The sequence below is a fragment of the Micromonas commoda genome, chromosome 1 (genome assembly GCF_000090985.2).
Source record: "Micromonas commoda chromosome 1, complete sequence".
Classification (NCBI taxonomy): Eukaryota; Viridiplantae; Chlorophyta; class Mamiellophyceae; order Mamiellales; family Mamiellaceae; genus Micromonas; species Micromonas commoda.
In genome coordinates this window covers 279154-296881 of record NC_013038.1, presented here as the reverse complement: position 1 = coordinate 296881, position 17728 = coordinate 279154, and the positions used below count along the sequence as shown (strand labels likewise).

At 48.6% G+C, this 17728-nt stretch overlaps 8 protein-coding genes and 1 pseudogene across 9 annotated transcripts; 6 read left to right on the top strand and 3 right to left on the bottom strand.

The window, feature by feature from the left end:
• The first annotated feature begins 2621 nt into the window (after positions 1 to 2621).
• MICPUN_113397 (hypothetical protein) lies at positions 2622 to 3460 on the top strand. Its single transcript, XM_002507420.1, has 3 exons — positions 2622 to 2707; positions 2790 to 2964; positions 3046 to 3460. Exons 1-3 carry the CDS (start codon positions 2670 to 2672, stop codon positions 3349 to 3351), a joined length of 519 nt encoding a protein of 172 aa, XP_002507466.1. The 5' UTR covers positions 2622 to 2669; the 3' UTR covers positions 3352 to 3460.
• Positions 3416 to 4304, bottom strand: Ntf2 (nuclear transport factor 2). Its single transcript, XM_002507029.1, has 3 exons — positions 4127 to 4304; positions 3963 to 4028; positions 3416 to 3789 (listed from the first exon to the last, which is right to left on the bottom strand). Exons 1-3 carry the CDS (start codon positions 4172 to 4174, stop codon positions 3499 to 3501), a joined length of 405 nt encoding a protein of 134 aa, XP_002507075.1. The 5' UTR covers positions 4175 to 4304; the 3' UTR covers positions 3416 to 3498.
• A 666-nt stretch (positions 4305 to 4970) lies between these two features.
• Positions 4971 to 5816, top strand: MICPUN_98531 (predicted protein; the record flags this gene model as incomplete). Its single annotated transcript, XM_002507419.1, has 1 exon — positions 4971 to 5816. The coding sequence occupies one exon, from the start codon at positions 4971 to 4973 to the stop codon at positions 5814 to 5816; it is 846 nt and encodes a 281-aa protein (XP_002507465.1).
• Positions 5817 to 6147: 331 nt separating this feature from the next.
• Positions 6148 to 10043, top strand: MICPUN_113398 (glycoside hydrolase family 13 protein; the record flags this gene model as incomplete). Its single annotated transcript, XM_002507418.1, has 2 exons — positions 6148 to 6384; positions 6579 to 10043. 2 exons carry the CDS (start codon positions 6148 to 6150, stop codon positions 9357 to 9359), a joined length of 3018 nt encoding a protein of 1005 aa, XP_002507464.1. The 3' UTR covers positions 9360 to 10043.
• Positions 8399 to 11306, bottom strand: FCO1 (four-cystein orphan protein; the record flags this gene model as incomplete). The annotated part of the gene is made up of 2 exons (XM_002507028.1): positions 8399 to 11024; positions 11148 to 11306. The coding sequence occupies 2 exons, from the start codon at positions 11304 to 11306 to the stop codon at positions 9606 to 9608; spliced, it is 1578 nt and encodes a 525-aa protein (XP_002507074.1). The 3' UTR covers positions 8399 to 9605.
• Positions 11307 to 11714: 408 nt separating this feature from the next.
• On the top strand, positions 11715 to 12950 carry MICPUN_54901 (hypothetical protein; the record flags this gene model as incomplete). The annotated part of the gene is made up of 1 exon (XM_002507417.1): positions 11715 to 12950. The coding sequence occupies one exon, from the start codon at positions 11715 to 11717 to the stop codon at positions 12345 to 12347; it is 633 nt and encodes a 210-aa protein (XP_002507463.1). The 3' UTR covers positions 12348 to 12950.
• Positions 12951 to 14115: 1165 nt separating this feature from the next.
• Positions 14116 to 15961, top strand: PSF2 (DNA replication complex GINS protein psf2, probable; the record flags this gene model as incomplete). The annotated part of the gene is made up of 9 exons (XM_002507416.1): positions 14116 to 14148; positions 14213 to 14275; positions 14432 to 14455; positions 14526 to 14684; positions 14737 to 14829; positions 14891 to 14962; positions 15017 to 15095; positions 15147 to 15345; positions 15419 to 15961. The coding sequence occupies 9 exons, from the start codon at positions 14116 to 14118 to the stop codon at positions 15444 to 15446; spliced, it is 750 nt and encodes a 249-aa protein (XP_002507462.1). The 3' UTR covers positions 15447 to 15961.
• Positions 15911 to 16812, bottom strand: TAF11.2 (annotated as a pseudogene; the record flags this gene model as incomplete). Its single annotated transcript has 2 exons — positions 15911 to 16002; positions 16140 to 16812. A coding segment is annotated over one exon (92 nt), but the record flags the coding sequence as incomplete, so codon positions are not given.
• TAF11.1 (transcription initiation factor TFIID subunit 1) lies at positions 16601 to 17596 on the top strand. The gene is made up of 2 exons (XM_002507415.1): positions 16601 to 17318; positions 17373 to 17596. The coding sequence occupies exon 1, from the start codon at positions 16683 to 16685 to the stop codon at positions 17037 to 17039; it is 357 nt and encodes a 118-aa protein (XP_002507461.1). The 5' UTR covers positions 16601 to 16682; the 3' UTR covers positions 17040 to 17318; positions 17373 to 17596.
• The last annotated feature ends 132 nt before the right edge of the window (positions 17597 to 17728 follow it).

The window sequence follows — 17728 nt, the reverse complement described above, 5'->3', positions numbered from 1 at the left end:
GTCCCCAAAGCCGTGTGTAACTGCAGGCTCGCTGGCCAGCAAGAAAACACATTTACGAAGTCGCTTGAGACATAGCCGAACCTTAACACAAAAAATAAAGCAGGCAGGGAAGATTTTACACTCGGCAACCTCCAGCTTAGACAAATTGCGCTATCGTTCGCTCTCGGCCGGGCGGGCAATGGGAGATGTTTATTTATTATACACTATTACGAAAATCGGTCGGCGTGTTAGTGTTTTTCTACTGGCACGGTTATTACAGTGTTATTACCACGAATAGAGACCACTTTCCCTATACTTTCCTATCGTTTGTCAGTGACGCCATTTTTTCCCTCTGTGGCTTTTTAGTGACCAACGGTAAATACACGTGCATGGATTTATGACTGGATTTCATACGTTAACGACACGCGCGCTAGAGTAATGCAAATATAGTGATGTAACTTTGTGATAGTGACGTTGACTCGTTGATTTCGTTGAATCGTTGAAAACAGGGTCGCGCGTGTTTTGTTCCCACTGGCGCCCAGTATGGACGGCACGCGAGCTGGACCGCCTGCTAACACGCTGTTCGAAACCAAAGGTGGAGGGCATCATCATCAGTAGTGCGCACAGGTGTTGCCGAGCTCGCGTCGTCAGATATTGCGTTGCAGCTAAACTAGAAGAAGCTACGAAAATATGGCGCCTGGTCAAAAATCTACACAACTAAAATCCCAATTTGAAAAGTGCCAAAAACTCCACGAACTCCAAAAACCAACGGGTAGCGGAGTTTGCTCTCACAGCCTCTCAAGATGTCGGCCAAATCAGGGTGAGGATAACTCCGTGTATATGTCGTCTTTTCAGTCAGCACTTTTGCATATCGAAGCGAGAAAGGGGAGCTTCGGCAGATGCGGCCAGGCATTGCGCGCATGAGTTGCGCCCGCATGGATGTCAAACCGATAAACAGGAGCCGCAGAAGTGTCGAGAGGGTCCATGCACCGCGTTTCGAAGCAGGGCGCGACTTTACATGGACGCGGTAAGCATGGCGAAGCCGCGCAGGCGCGATGTCATGGGCAAAGAAAACAACTCGACGAGTTATGAACCGTGCGATGCGCGTTCGTGTTCTTCTTCTTTTCGCCCTCGCGGGGACAGATTTTCGGCCTGTCGGCTCAGTGAAAACGTTATGCACACACCATGTCCACTGCTCACGGCGTCGCGCGGCTCTTCGCGCGCAGGCGCGGCGCCGGGGAGCGACTGAACGCGCGCCAAGTCGAGCAAAAAACCTGTTCGGCGAAGCACATGCAAATAATTTCGGAATCAAAACGAATTATGATTAATCTTAACTCTTTGTATAATCTTAGAATAATACCGGATAATGTGGGCGTAGGCACAGGCACTACCCTTGTCTAGCTAGCTTAGATAATAGAGTGATATAAATAGTATCCATAGACTAGGTACCAAATTTGGGACGAGGAACGCCAGTGACGAAGTCACATTTTAGTGCCACATTCTACCCCAACTTTTTTGGAACTCTGTTACCTTTTATTCGTGATCTGATTGGTCGAGAGCTCGATCATTTGCAAAAGTCATAGACAAAACGACCGTACGGTCGTCGTTTGTTACTTTTTGCAGACTAACAAAACTGTGCGACGCCTTCCGTGTCTTTGGACGACGACTGTTCTGCGGGACGTCTTCATCGTTGCGCTTGGCGTGCACGTAGTCGTCGTCCTCACACGCACGCCACTTGTGAACGAAGAGTCGACGCCAAGGCGTCTTCCGATGAGGCGGTGATAGACGTCGAAGTTGACCGATGTATCGATGAAAATTCAGCTTCAAACCACAAATAAGTAGCCTATTTCAAACGTCTTTCACCGAGGCTTCACCGAAGCTTCATCGAGACTCGTCCCAAATTAGCCTCCCGAACCGAACGTTCCTTGTTCTTCATCAGTCTCACAGGGAGGCACCTACGGATTTTAATTGACCAGCCAGGTACCATATTGTCGTAGCTTAGCGTAGCTAAGGCGCAACGTCGTCTCGTGCGACGCAAACTGGTCAACGCCAATGCGCGCTACTGTGATGATGTCCTCCATGTTTGGCGCCAGACAGCGTATTAGCAGGCGGTCCAGCGCGCGCGCCATCCACACGAGGTGCCATACACGTGCGACCCAAAACTTTTGGCGCGAAGCACGTGTCGGTATTTGCAACTTACCGGTGATCTGATATGGTAACCTCACTGCCGACCGAAAGTCAACGATATATGGAAATAGGTCTATCGATTAAAAAAGTCAAGGAAAATTAATACCTTCGTATTTATAAATACCTTCGTATTAAAATGCTGCGGCAGGTCCTGGCGGTTTTTCCTTCATTAGTGACTCGCGAAATCGGTCATCTACGTACGAAATACCTTCGTATATCTTCGTACCTTTGTCATTCGTACCTTCGAAGGTACCTTCGTAAGTGCTAGTGCAAATAAGTGTTAAAGCGAAATAAATCTCTACGAAACGTACGTCTTCATTCGTAATAACTCGGAGTTCTATCATAATCAACTAAAAGTTCTTCTAATAACACTTACGGGATAATAAGAGTTATCACTATCGTTATCAACTAAAAGTTCTTTTATTTAATCAAACTCGTTGCGGAGCTCAAGGGTCCTCAAGGTTGCCCGTCAAGCGCGACTCTGCGTCGTTTTTGGCAGCGGGATGACCTCGACAGTCGTTGCTTCATGTAGCCGATCCTGGTCTGCCATCAGATAGAACGCCAGCCGAGTCAACTGATGAAGTCTTTGTCAGCCCGAGCAACTTGGAAACGCTGACTTCGAGTTTTATCAACGCGGATCCAATTGTTCACGTCAGGCGCGAGCTTCCGAAATCCAAACGACGCATTCGTTTGGCGTTGGAAACCAATGAATTGTTGTCCGACCCGGTTGACGCTATCGAAGTATTTTACCACATAAAAAATATAAACGATCCGGAGCACCCTTATAGTTTAGAGCAGGTTTGTTTTTCGCTGATTTGTTGCTCTCGGCGTTTCTTCACTGCAATCAAAACCTAATGACAACCACCCCTTGGTTCGCAGCTTGACATCGTTAGTGTCGAGAACATACGCGTGCACAGTGAGGCGCAGTTCATTCAGGTTTACTTCACACCAACCGTACCTCACTGCAGCATGGCAACACTCATAGGCCTTGCAATCCGTCGGAAATTACAAGAGAGCCTTGCCGGGCGCTTCAAAACTGAAGTCCTCGTCTTTCCTGGTTCGCATTCCTCGGAATCAGCTGTCAACAAACAATTGAATGACAAAGAAAGGGTCGCTGCTGCCTTAGAAAACACAAACTTGCTGGAGAAGGTGAACCTGTGCCTTCGGGGAAATCTCGTGCTCTGATACACGAACAGACTTCTTCGCCGAGAGGCTTTCGGAGCATGCATCATAAAGGATCTCAGGAGTTGTCAAGTATCATCTTTTAATATCTCAAAAACTAGAAGATAACATTACCTTCGAAGGTACCTTCGAAAGTACCTTCGAACAAGACTACCCGACATTTACTCGAAATATATCATTAAAGATATAGTACGATCCAGAACCTGTCGGCAGCAGCTGGAAGACTTGGCTAAATTTCTGGGGAATTTCGGTGTCTACGAGAAGATTGCCGCAGATCATCACCAACACTCCCCCCCCCGGCGTTGGCTGGCAGTCAATGGTGATCACCTGATGTTTCACCTGCTGAGGTAAGCTTTGAAGTTTCTGCAAGATTGCAGCAGTGCCCTTAAACTGGCCCGGACGACCAACAGAGTGCTCGAAATTAAGCATCGAGACCTCGTCCTTTCAAAGCAAAGTTCGTCGGTCAGAGAGAAACAGCCACGTGAAAAACGAATCGGTGTAAGTGCCGAGCCACAACCAGTTGTCGTCATACGAAGCCCGGTAGCGTTCGCCGGAAGGAAGGAGCACAAAAAAGAATTCGTTGGGCGCGAGCGCCGAGGATCCGGGATAGTTACCTTGTAAAGTTGACCGAGTTGACCTCGGTTCGAGTCAAAGACGTTGTAATAGTGAGACGCAAAGGCCTGAAAAGTGGAGCTGCAGATCAAGGTTCTGATGTGATCAAAGCGGCAGCTATCAAACCACATATTCCAGATGAAGTGCGCGGGGTTGAATATCCTACCTGGCCAACCTGCTCAAAATTTGCACAAACGCTGGATTGAGATTCCATTTTCGGACCACCAGGCGGAGGCGCGTTCGCGTGGGGGTCGTCGAGAAGTCCTCGAGCCTGCGAAAGATGAAATGGCGATGGACGAACGAAGTGAGTTTCGTCTGTTCTCGGACACTCTCGTTATCTCGTTATGAAGGTTGACATGTTTCACCCAGGATTTATCTTCGAAACTTAAAACCCTTAACACTTACCTTCGAAGGTACCTTCGTATCTTCATTCGTACCTTCGTTCGAAGGTATTTTATTATTATCATACCTTCATTCGTACGAATAGAAGGTACAATCAAGGTACGAAGGTAACACTTATAGAACGAAGGTACAATCAAGGTACGAAGGTAACACTTACGAAATGTGGGCAGTCGGTCCTCAATGCGCGCATGGTGGCTCAAAACGCCCGAATCGTGCCGCACTGCATTTGACAAAATGATTCTTCGAGCCATGGAGCGCAACTTTGTCACTTGCTGTGCGGCATGATTCCGATGTTCAGTAGAGCTACGGCGCGTAAAGCGCCTTCGAGCGCCTCGGGACGGGCTCCGAAAAAATCGTAAACCGGCAAAAAAAGCGTGACATCAAAAACAAAAGTGACAACACGACAACAAATAAATGACTTGTCTGCTTGTTTTCATTTTGCTGGCGATCATTTTGCCCAAAAATGACGACAAATGGATTTTGTGTTGTCACTTCTGTTGTCGAGCCCCCACGCAATGACATGGCACCGCGTCTGCCCCTTCGAGCCGCGGCTCCAGATCGCCTCACACCTCTGCAAGATGCGCATTCGACAGGAACTCGACCTCCCCATGCCCTGCCTCACCGACGCGCATAACAACCAGCGTCTCGCGTACTGCTGCAACCCGCCTCACGCGGCCCTCGAACCTCGCCACGCTCTCAACCACCTAATCTGCGTCCACACCAGCACCGCAGGAGGCAACCAGACCAGGACACACGACAAGGTAAAATTCGCCGTTCAAGCGGTCTGCAAGCTGGGCGGCCTCATTACGTTCACCGAGCCCATCGGCGAGATACCAGGTACCACGAACCGGAACGGCAACACCAACAACCTGCGACCAGACATCCGAGTCGACGGCCTGCGAGACACCGGCATCACAATCCTCGCAGACGTCTCCATCACCCACATCATGGACTCGGCAGCCAACCACAGGAGCCAACCACGACCACGCCAAGGCAACTCGGCCCCCAACAGCGACCCCATCATGAGACGCGAGACTGACAAGAACAACAAGTACAAGGCGGCGGCCACGGCGGTGCATAAGGAATTCATCCCGCTCGTGATGGACACGTACGGAAGGATGGGCAAACCGTTCATCAACTTCCTCAAAGACGTCGCCGCACTCACCGCCCGCCGAGCCTCGGGCAACGTCAACGAGCGGACGCAAGCCATCTACGACTCCATCGACTCGCCGAACGAGCTCCGAAACCGTATCCACCTCCGAAACCTCGCCCTCGTACACGTCGCGCTTATCATCTCGCTCATGCAAAGGGTCGCCGGATCGACCGTCACCAACGACCGCCAGCACGGCGCTCGTGGCGGAATGTACGGAGCACACGAACACTACGTGCAGCCGTACCCGGTCACTAATTTCCTAATTTCTAACTCAGGGGTTAGTGGTCGGGATTCGTGGTAAATACCTAGTTTCTCAATAAAAGATCTCACAGTTGTCAAGGTGACCGCAAAACCGACAACAAAAGTGACAACAGAAGCGACAACAAATCACTTCTAAAATTCTCTGTTACTCATATACATACATCACCTCATATTAGATAATAGACTAGCTAGTCTATCATATCCATATATAGACTATTCCATACCTTCGTAATATTATTGGAGAGCTTCGTTCGTGTTGATCAACTGATTTTAAAAAAAAATTGTCCAGGAAACGAGTGTCACCACATGAGGGTTACAGTCAACAACTCCCGTAGTTTCCGCAGGCACGTAAAAGCGTGTGAAGTCACGGAATGGAAGCGCCCGCCACAGCATATTGCTTCCGTCCCTGTCAACTCGACGCACCATTTCAATGTTTAGTCACGAACAAACCGCGCGGAAGCTCCGGAAAATTTTCAGGACAGCTTGCCCATAGACGACCACGAGTGATGGGCTTTCGAGAACTGGCGTCTCATCGGTTTCCCCCTCCTAAGCGGCGGCGGCAGCGCGGGCAGTCGCTCTCAAAGGCTATGATGCGCCCCATGGGGGAAGTGAGCCGTGTTCAAGTTACGAGCGCTTGGGTCAGAGATCGTATGTCGCGAAATACGTTCCACACCGCTGCCGGGCGACAGGTAGGACTACTTCCCGAAGTGTTTCCCTCACTTGATGTCACATTAAAAGCTCCACCTATGCCATTCAGTCAAAAACACGTTTGATCAGTTAACAAACCCCCCGTATCCCCTAGATTATGATCATGGTCGAATCGCTAGGTGAGGAGTACAGGGTGACTTTCGAAGTTTCGGAGGACGTAGAGTACGATATCAACGGGAATCCCACCTTGACTTGTAACGACCTTCACCTGCACTGGGGAATGCATAGAGAGTGGCTTGACGAGTGGATGTGCTTACCGGATCTTCCTCGAGGATCTAAATACAACGACGATGATCCATGCAAACCGGCGACTCGTACTCCACTTGTGCGTGATGGCGAGGGGTGCTCCATCGTATTCCGTAACGGGTTTCCGCTTCGCATGTCACGGACCAAGTTTGATGTGCCTGCTTACTTTGCCCCTGTGGAAATCGATTTTGCACTCGTTGAAATAGAATTCGGAACGGACAGGGTACTCGCATACGACGGTCCGAAAGGACCCGACCAATGGCCGAGTGCATCTTTTGCGGTACCTATCGGTATGGAAAAAGGACATCCAGAGCCGCTCGGTGCGTCTCGTGCCGCTCCGATTTCAAACGGGCCAGGCTACGTGAACTTTGCCCTGCACAGCGGTTGTGCCGATAAGGTCACATTGTTTCTGCAATGGTGTACGGGAGATGGTGCAACTCCTAATACCATGGAGATTGCGCTCAACCCAACAGTCCATCGAACAGGGGACGTCTGGCATGTTGCCCTCCCAGTGGGCATCCCGGGCTCGATACTTCCGCTGCCTGCAAGTTCAGCATCATGGGAGGGCGGCGCCGATCCAAGGATCAATTGTCCTACAGTTTTATATGGATATAAATGCGACGGAGATCCTGCTAGAGGCGGTTGGAGGTTTCACCCAGGGATGGTCATGTTTGATCCGCGTGCAACTTGTCTGCTAACCCCCCTGGGAGCATTTCAGGACCCCTTCACGCGATTGCCCAAGTTCTTAGGCTCGCTAGCAGATGTGATGAATGGAGGGACGCAGTACCAGCTAGCATATGATCCGGGACCAAACGAAAAAGCCGTGGCGGGAGTCCGAAAGTTACGTCAAATACCCGCACAGGAGATCATCTATGAACTTTCAGTAGCAGACTTCACAAATCATATAAGCGCTGATCTTGGGAATGTCGAGCGGGGAACTTATGCCGGTGTGCTCGCAAAGGTTGACCATATCATTCAAAGCGGCGCGACGACTGTCTTGCTCCAACCAATCGCCGCCAGTGCCAGACGTGCAATTGATGACAATTGGGGTGCAGCGCCTGTCAGCTTGTTTGCCCCTGATCCAGAAATGACGACGCCTCATGGCGGAGATGGGTCTTATCAAGTGCGGCAGCTTGTTCGTGGCTTGCAGGCACGAGGATTGGATGTTCTTGTTCATGTGGTGTTGACACACCTTGGTGAAGGCACCGATGCCTCTCCTGAAAGTCACAGCATTCGCGGAATCGATGCTTTTAGTTATTACGAAATGAATAGCATGGGAAAAGTTAAGTCAAATCCCTCAGTTCCTGGTACTGCGGTGCTCAATCTTCGTTCGCACGTGACTCGAGAACTCATCATCGACTCACTTAGACACTGGCGTACAGGTTTCGGGGTGGATGGATTTCTTGTTGACACGACTGAAGGCATTACCAATCTGACTGGAATAGCTGCTTTGTTGGAGGCAATCGCGCTTGATGCAGTGTTGAGCGGGAAAACTGATTCAGGAGGAGTATCGGCTGCAGTTGAAGTGGCGCGAGGAAACTCAACGAATAAATTCCTTGCGGGTGGAGGGGTTCGGCTTTACATTACTCCAAACGATCGAGAGGTTGGTCAAATACAAACTTGGGGGATTTTGGGTGAAAGGAATTCTTTGTTCCTGCGTGACATCAGCAAATTCATGGAAGGTTCAAATGGAGCACTTCGAGACTTCGCAAGCCGCGTATGCGGAAGTGCGGATCTAATCAAGGACTGTCGTTCATCATCCTTTGGCCACGTCATTAATTCGCTCACCCTCTCTCCGCATGGGAAAACCTTGGCTGACACAGCAAGTGATCTCGCAGCACGTGCTAAAGTGGAAACAACCACGGGCATTTCGCATCCTCGCGGACTAGGTGAAGACGTCCTTGGCCCATCAGACTTTATGAAATCGAGGGCACCGCTAAGAGCAATGCCGCCTGTACCACCAACAGCTGTGGAGACAAATTTGATGATGCGGTCTTTGCTGACAATCCTCTTTAGTGCTGATGGCATACCTTTGATAAGTGCCGGAGATGAGTATGGTCACACTCGTCTAGGGGAAGGCGGCGCTCCAAATTCATGGAAAAGTGAAATCAATAGCTTCCGTTGGGATGCTTTAAAATGTGGGACAGCGGGACATGCTGTGCATTCCTTCATCTCAGCACTGAGTGCCTTCCGAAGGCGTCGCGCAGATTTATTCAGTTCAGGAGGTGCAAATGTGCACTGGACAGTCATGGATGGATACACTTCGCCAAAATGGGACGAATATACTGCACCGTGTTTGCTCATGTGTCACCGCAAAGCGCACTCACCGCATGATCGGACGGGAATAAAGGCCGCGGACACGACAGTTCCATCTCAAGATGCGATCATTGTCTTTAATGGGACAAGAGATCTGCAGAGCGCTGAAATTGGTCACCCGCCTGATGAGTTTGCATGGGTCCGAGTTGTCGATACATCGTTGGCGTTCCCTTCTGATTGTACCCTAAGTTATGTTGAGCTTGCAGGGACAAAGGGAAGCTATCTTGTCTCCCCGCATGCTGTGGCAATTTTCGAGCTCGCTCCTGCCCCTGAGGGCTACCTCAACCCCAAGGACAGTCAGTTTGTGCGATGACAGAACAACACGAAATCGTCACGACCTGGACATTTACTTATTCATATGAATATTTTCAGTCATGGACAGCTTTATGCATGATATCCTCCCGACTTCCAAGTTCCCGGTGGATCTGTGAACATGATATTGGTCAAGCGAGAATTTGGGCAAAATAGTAAATTCTGCGTCGACATTTGTGCCAAGTCTAGGGATGATTAGTTTGCAAATGGAAGTGTTCGTGTTCATTTAAACGCTTGCGATCTGCTGTCATGTCTTGAACGCAGTTCGGCTCGATCCTTGTCTTCGTGAAAGTGCCCGGAAAATGGTCAGAGTTAAGTGTGCCAACACAGCGGCCAAGACTGGTCCAAGCGCCGCTGCAAAAATATTCTCGATTAAATCAGCTTTGTGCGAAGTACAGCATGGCTCCTGGTATGTTGCGAGTCTCAACTTTGGGGGCTCGCCTCGGAGTGCAACATGGAAACGAATGCTCGAGTGCATCAATGCAGTTTGTGCAAATTGTGTGATGTGAATGTTTGTGCTCATGAAGCCTAGACGATAGAAGTACATCAACTGGACAGGTGACCGTGTTCGCAGTGCAGACAGCCGATGGTCAGTATAATTTTGCAGGAGAGAGCTTGGCTGTTTTTGTCCAGTTAGTTGATTAGGCTTGCTTATAATCTGTGGATCTGCATTGACGGTGCCATTATTGGCGAAAGTAGATATCCTTCGCGCTACCTCTCCGAGCGGCAGTGAGTATGCCGAATGGTTCAATATATTCCGTGGTGTTGTCGACTCATTTAACACTGCGCATGATGGATGCTGAAATCTTTCACAAACATTTGCGGTTTCTCCTCTCCCCATGTTGACCTTTTCTGTCGCTGGGTTGACACGAGAAGGCCGGTCCTTTGCGCTAGTTTTCCGCGTACCCAAATTGTTGTACGATAAAACCGCAGGTGACTTCCTCGGAATTTCTGCTTGACCGACCTGTTCAGAATTAAACCAACCTTCCATGATATCAAGCGGAGCCCTCAAACACTCTCTCAGGGCGCGATATCCGTAGTAGTCCTTGTCAGCATAAACTCCCTCATATGCATCTCTGCATTCGACGAAAAATTGGAAGTTGTTCTCGCAGACATACCAAAAAGGAACCGGCTCATCAACTTTCCATTCATCGCCAACCACCGGAACCGCACAAAAAGTCCCTTCTTCTGTCTTGCCAGCTTTGCGAGCGCCATTTTCCTCTTTTACTGGCAGTGCCTCATGTGCCTGACCCATCATATCATACCGAAAATTTTCGGGCTTCAAATCTCTGAGAGCGAACACATCTGCAGTTGTGACTTCGAGGTTTCCTTCGCCGATGTGGAGCCCCGAACCGTTATCCCCGTAAGCCCCTACTGCCCGGCTAAGCTCGGCGACCATAACGAGTGTTGAACTGACATACGTGGCTGGAATAACTCCAAGCAGAGCACCAAAAACAAGCGGTTGCATGACGCCCCCAGGAAAGTAGAAAGAACGATTCACCAGAACTCCGAGGTAGCAGCAAGCAAGCGTCGACCCACACAACACTCCTTGAAAGGAACTTCCGAAAGAGAACGTGGGGATGAGCACGATTGCATATTGGACGAGGACGCTGATCGACACAGCCAAGGGCGTCGAAGTGCGGAAGTTCCACCAGTCGCCAGTCATCCACAACTACCGGGCAACAGGGAATTCTTGGGCGAGCTCGTACTTCGCTTAGTTTCAGAAAGGCAGTTCAAGGTGCTAGCAAAAGGGGGAGTTATTTACTCGGAGCATGAAGCTTGGCTTCACCAATAACGAAGAGGAATGCGAATGCTCCGTCGTTGCTTCGTCGTCGTCGTCGTCGACGACACTTGTGAGCGAAGAAACGTCGCTGTGCGTCTTCTGAAGAGCGATGATACAAGTATCCCGTATTCGGACAGCAGGACAGGGGATCACTGGGCACCGCATTGATTTTTAATGGTCACCGCGCTGAAATATTTGAGAGCGCAAATCCCGTCACGTGATTGGTCCAATTGGCATTAGCGCGGTGACCATTAAAAATCAATATAAAAATAAAAATCAATGCGGTGCCCAGCCAGTGACCCCCCTGTCCGTATTCTATATATACCTTCGAAGGTACGAAACGAATGTAGGTACCTTCGTAGATCGACCTGAGAATGTGACTATTTGAATATTATTTGCCCGTGCAAAGCCAAAAAACGCGAGGAAATCAGTTTGCAAGTACTTGTATTTTTGACTTTTTTAACCCAAATCTTTCGTTCGTTCGCGCAGATCCCCCACAAGCATGCATTCGAAGTCATTTCTTCACACAACTTGGCAGGAGAACGTGCACAACGAGCGCATCGGCAAATATAAATGACACACGTCGTCGTAACTCTCGCGGGGACGGCACTACATGGAGCTCAACGTCTTCCCCGCAACCCCAAGCTCATATGGAGAGGCGGTGTTCTGACGAACACAAAAGAAGCATCCCTGCAAAAAGTTCGCGCGCCGCGATCCTCTCGTCTGACCGCCACGGAGAATGACGAGCAGGATCGGCGACTTCCGGGGGCCGATGATCTCTCTACATCATTCTCGAAGGAGTTGAAGCGGAGGAAGCGAGCCTTGAAGGGTGGAGAGAACGACGGGGCTGACTTTGGTGGCCAAGAGCTGCTGAAGGCTGAGGAACAGCCCAGGCCCATGTTCAGGGATGACAGAGATCCCTCACGCGACATCGGCAATCAACTGAAGGTGTCTCGAGACCTTCAGAACGATGGACTTGCCGGGTTTCCGTCGAGAGCAGGTGAGCTGCTGACTCTGGGACTCACCGTGTTTTTTTCTTTCGGGCCGATCATTGCCGTGTGCTCAGCCTTCTTTGTAGTCACATATCTACTCCTTGGATCTGATTTCATCCACGGGGGACACCAAGACACGAACACGCCGTCGTATGTTACGCCGCAGTCTTTACTTTACGAGAGGGACATCGATGGCAAACTAGAAAAACGTTGAAAAGGGAAACAAAGTGCAAGAGAGGCTGCCAAGGTAGACCCAGAGACAAATGTCATATCTGCACACATTCTTGAATGAAAAATCGTGGTAGCCGTGCACTTAAAAACTTGATCTATGTTTATTTGAGGAACGAAAAACGCGGATGAGCCTTGCTCTTTGAACCCCCAGTCGGAGATGAAGAATGCCTATGACCAAGCAGATTCTTGGTAAGCCAACATCACAGAGATTTTCCCACGTGACTTCGATACGCGATAGAGAACACGTTCAAGCAGATGCTCCCACAAAGGCCCTGCAAAACTTGACTTCTTCCGTCAGGCCCATGAACTGGGTTGGGGGACAGCGTTTTAGCATTTTACAACTTGGGTCGTGCTTTCTTTGCCAAAGAAAAAAAACCTCAGAACTGCAATCAACGCAGCAAAACAATTACCTTCGAAGGTACTCGAAGGTAGCTTTTAGTGCCGATGGAGCATCCGTACAAAATCTCTACCATGTGGTTATGTGAATTATCACCTTCGTACCTTCGTTCGTACCTTACTTCGTTCGTGAAGGTAACTTTTTAATAAAACCACATATTCCATTATTGGATTTTTTAAAAATAAAAAGGCCTTGTTTTCCTCCACGGCGGTCTCGATCCGCCGACCTTGGCGTTGCACAGTTGACCGATTGACCGGCCAAGATATTCAGGAAAGCCAAAGGCTTAATCACGTATAAGCACCACGCTCTAACCAACTGAGCTAGTGGAAGACAGGATCAGAATCTCTGGTGGAATAACAGAATATATTCACTAAAGTTTTCACATTCGTGCACTGCGATGCTGACCATGTTTTTGCCCCCTTTTCCGAAGGTGACGATGGCGCCTTTAACGCCGCTCCGCGGCGTCATCCCGCTGCTGCACGGCGGGGGAAAGCTTCAAACCCCAATCCCAACCCTGACCTTGGGCGGGACCTTGAAGTCACAGCGCGGCGTTGGGCAAGTCGCGCCACGGCACCCTGACCAACACCGAAAAAATCACTTAGATGAAGTTTCGGTCAAGGCAGGGCGAGTTTTTTTTTGGATTTTTGGATTTTTGGCCAAAAAAGCTACGGGAGTCAATACATATATCATCATGAGGGGAATTTCATGCGCTCGGCGGGAATTTAAATTCCCTATCTATGCGTATTAAATAGTTTAAATATGTATCCATATGGTCGGAATTTACTTCTAAAGCACATAATCATAAGTGAACGTATTTCTTTGAATAACACTTAACCCTTCAGTTAGGCAGAGTCCTCAGGGTGGGTCGTTTGCCCCACTTTCACAATACACTTAAGAGACGGTAAATTTCGCGGTGAAAATTTTCCTTTCAAAACTTTCGATCGGTCGATCTGGGCTCAAATTCACATTTCATCGCGAATCGCCGGCGACCGGCCATCCCTGCGCCGTCAGAAGCCGTCAGGAGTTCCGAGAAATGTGAATTCGCGATGAAATGTGAATTTGAGCCAGATCGACCGATCGAAAGTTTTGAAAAGAAAATTTTCACCGCGAAATTTACCGTCTCTTAAGTGTCGCCGAAGGTGGGGGTTTTGACCCACCCGTACGGACCTATTAGGATCAGTGTTTAAAAATAAATCGTTGATCATGTCTGCGAGTCTGCCCGCGACCCCTGCCTTCGTTGCTCACGACGCGTACGCTACGAGCCGCGACGGTCGTTGGGTGTAAATGCAAGCTATCTGATCATCATCGAGACTAGTCATTCGTCAACGTTATCGGCGACGCGCTCGTAAATTTCATGAAAGGAGTGCGTGAAGCTCTCGAACATCAGGTGCACTCCCTGTTTCTCCTTCCGTTGCATCTTTGGGCTCGCTTCTAAGCCTCAAACATACAAGGAGGTGCACTTTCTCGCTGAAGACGAGAAAGTCGTAATACTGCCAACATTCGCGCTCACGCAGGTATCGTATAACTGACCCGATAGCGTCGTGTGAATACGAGGATCAGATGCAAGTTTGGATCTCCCACTGCGAATGCGAGTAACCCTTCATCACTTTCCAGGTTCATCTTCTCGGGGGGACGGTGAGGCCAGAACGATTTTCCTTGTGTCCGCTCAGCGTGCTTTGCCAGCATTCAATACAGTATCCAGCGCCCGCGTGCAAGGATACTGGCATAACCTCTGCTTTTCTTTCTTTCCTGTATGCCTTGCAGTTCGGTCCCTTCCGTCCCCAAATTCAAGTCACTGTTCCTTTCTGGCTTGCTCTCATCTTGAAAAAGCAAGGTAGATGTTTGATAGTGCCCCCTAGATGGCTACAAATATCATCGTTGGACTCGTTAGTAAGCTTGGAGCGTACAGACGATATATTTCAGGCATGATTGGTCCAACCTCCTGCTGCATGTTTTAACATAACTTTCTTTGCAGACACTGCCTTTCCACTACGTCGAAATCGCCACAGACTTGTGCAAGTATGCGCGGGACGATTTGCCGGAATGGGATCACTTATTCGACTTAGTAGTGAGGATTTGCTAATTACATGACACGTCACGTGATAAACGTTTACCAAATCTGCACACAGGAAACTGTTAGATCAGTTCGCCACAATAAAATGCAGGCAGGGTTACGGAGCCTAGATGCGCGCGCGACAAAGGTTGTATATTGTCCATGACTGCACTTGTATGGCAATCTCATTTGCATCCGTCAGGGAGTGAAACTCAGCAATATAACATTATTAGAAGTCAACATCATGCGGGCATTTATGACAAACTCCTTGGAATTTTATCGCCGGTCGAGCCCAGCCCAGTAGAGAACTAACGAAGTTCAGGAGTTCACAGGCCTTTTATCGACTCAAACCGCTGTTGCTGTTGTGGGCATCGCATCTTCACTGTCGCATACACGATCCCTGCATCTTCATTCTGTCACACAAAGACACGGGCCTTCCATCGTAAAAGTCTCCTTCGAGACCTTTTTCCAAACCCGGTGCAACACAACTGATACGAAGGTTAATAAGTACCGTCGAAGGTACCTTCGAAGGTACGAGATATTTCTTTCGTACGAAGGTACCTTCGTAGTAACTAACGCAAGGTACGAAGGGACCTTCGTACAGGGACCTTCGAGTACGAAGGTATCAATAGTCTAATGAAAAAAACTCTCCAGGGGTCAAACCAACAGGCAGACAGAGACTAATTCAGGGTCATGGACGTGATCTGAGGAGAGGGTCAGTCCCCGGTTGGATCGGCTGCTCGAGGCGCACGTCTCACATACGTCTGCGTCCGACAGCACTGCGCTCACGTCGGTCGTAGGCTATGACTCTCGGACTCACGAACACATGCAGGTGACAGACTGTGCAAATATATGTCATAGTCTACTCAAATAATGTTGACGAGGTCACGTGCATGTATGACAGTTGTATGACCATCTAAACCACTTCTCATAAACTAGACTTACGAACTACCTTCGGTGCCTTCGAAGGTACCTTCGTAAGTGCATGGTTGAGAATTTGTACGGATGCTCCATCTATCGGCACTTATGAAATGAGAAGTTATGACCTTTTAACTTTATTTGGAGGTAAAGGTATATATATATGTAGACTACAATTGATTTAATCGTCGTATATGGTAATAACATATACCTTCGAAGGTAGTTACCAAATTCACGTTCCAACGTCACAAACTCAGACTTTCATCGTTCCTAATCGATAACTTATTTGTAAGCATGGAAAAAATTCTATAGTGGTTTTTAAAAAAAAAATTCTTAACATATCAGTGGTAAAATAATACCAAGGTAATGTGTAAAAAATAAATAAGCAAGTGTCAATCATTACATACGTGCCGTTACATAGATTTCCATCTGTTTCAGAGGCAAGTTGACGGTCTATTAACTCGTAACAACTGCTTTTGGACAAGGTACCATATTGACGTAGCTAAGGGCAACGTCGTGTCGTGCAACGCAAAGTCGTTAACGCCAATGCGCGCTCCTGACGATGACGTCCTCCATCTTTGGCGCCGAACAGCGTATTAGTGAGCCGCTCACCGCGCTCGCCGTCCTGACTAGGCGCCATACAGGAAAAAAAACACGCGCGACCCTGTTTCAGAAGGTAGTTCTGTTAAGTCAATCAAGCAATGAAGTCAACGATAGCGCAATGGTTTAATGTTTATTCCACTGCCGACCGAAAAGTCACAAGAAACACAGTCTTTTATTTATGTGCTCAATCGGCCTGCTGCCTGAGCAAATGGTCCATCACCATCATTCGCATATCCATACCTTCGTGTTCACAAAAAAAAATTCAGCGACAACGGAATCGAGCTATCGTCCACGCATAACTGAGGCCGGAAATCCCCAATAGTGTCACAACGCGCACACTTGAGGAGATGAACGTCGCGCAAAATACCGAGAGAGCGCAGATGGTTGATTTGTTAAGTCAATTCACATCTGAGCAGATGACGAGATACGAGTGCTACCGTCGCTCTTCGTTGCCGAAGTCCATTTTGAAACGTTTGTTCCAAACGGTGACCTCCACAGCGCCACCTCCAAATGGACTTATCATTCTCGCCGCAGTGGGGAAGTTGTTCGTTGGGGAGCTTGTTGAGAAAGCTCGACAGGTGGCTGATGAAGAGGGTTTGTCCGATCTTGATGAGATACGAGTGGGTCATATACAAGAAGCATGCTGGCGTCTGCATTCTGGAGCTTTGAAACAAAAAAATATGTTTCAGCAACACAGACTATGAAATTGTTGTTCGCTCATTCTGCTTGTCCAATAAATACTGAATGGCGCGTGTTCGCATATCTTGACAGGCATACAAGAGTAAAAAGTCCATCTTGAAACTCTGGAAATCAGACACAAGTTCAGGCAGCCTGCTTTGCGAAATACCTTCTCCGGACTGCGCTTGACATATGCATCGTTTGTCTATCTGATATGCGAAGAACGCGGTTTCCTTTCCACTGATCAGCAGTGTTCATGACGCGATGGAAAGAATATTTCTGCTCTTAACGCTGCCTGCTGTCAGGTAGAAATAATTAGTTTTTCCATATTCAGTAACACTTATTTGAACGTTCCACAGTAATGAAAGATTCTTTTCGTCAACCACACTTGCCTCATTGCTGGTCTCTGACCGACCAACCAAAACACCCAAAGGATGAACAAATGCGATATTTACATAGAGAATCTAGGCACAAAGGATGAAGTGCCCATGATCCAAAACAAAAGTTACTTGGAAGACTGACATGTCCAAAATAACCTTTTTAACATGAGGATTAATGAAAATAAAAGAAAGTTGCCAAGGGTAAAAATATATTCCTACATGACGCGCCCTCCGGCAACTAGAGTAGTCCGCGCATCAGAAAAGTCCTCTCGACTTGTTTGCCGAAACAACTTCAGGGCAACGGCAACCCAGCAGTGAAAAGAACGCTCAGATTC

Coding starts and splice junctions, on each gene's coding strand:
- TAF11.1 (XM_002507415.1), top strand. CDS start 16,683: ATGAACGTCGCGCAAAATACCGAGAGAGCGCAGATGGTTGATTTGTTA.
- Ntf2 (XM_002507029.1), bottom strand. CDS start 4,174: ATGGAATCTCAATCCAGCGTTTGTGCAAATTTTGAGCAGGTTGGCCAG. Junction 4,029..4,126: donor ATTTTGAGCAGGTTGGCCAG/GTAGGATATTCA, acceptor TCCACTTTTCAG/GCCTTTGCGTCTCACTATTA. Junction 3,790..3,962: donor AACTCGGTCAACTTTACAAG/GTAACTATCCCG, acceptor TTGCTTTGAAAG/GACGAGGTCTCGATGCTTAA.
- MICPUN_113397 (XM_002507420.1), top strand. CDS start 2,670: ATGACCTCGACAGTCGTTGCTTCATGTAGCCGATCCTG. Junction 2,708..2,789: donor GCTTCATGTAGCCGATCCTG/GTCTGCCATCAG, acceptor GCTGACTTCGAG/TTTTATCAACGCGGATCCAA. Junction 2,965..3,045: donor ACCCTTATAGTTTAGAGCAG/GTTTGTTTTTCG, acceptor CTTGGTTCGCAG/CTTGACATCGTTAGTGTCGA.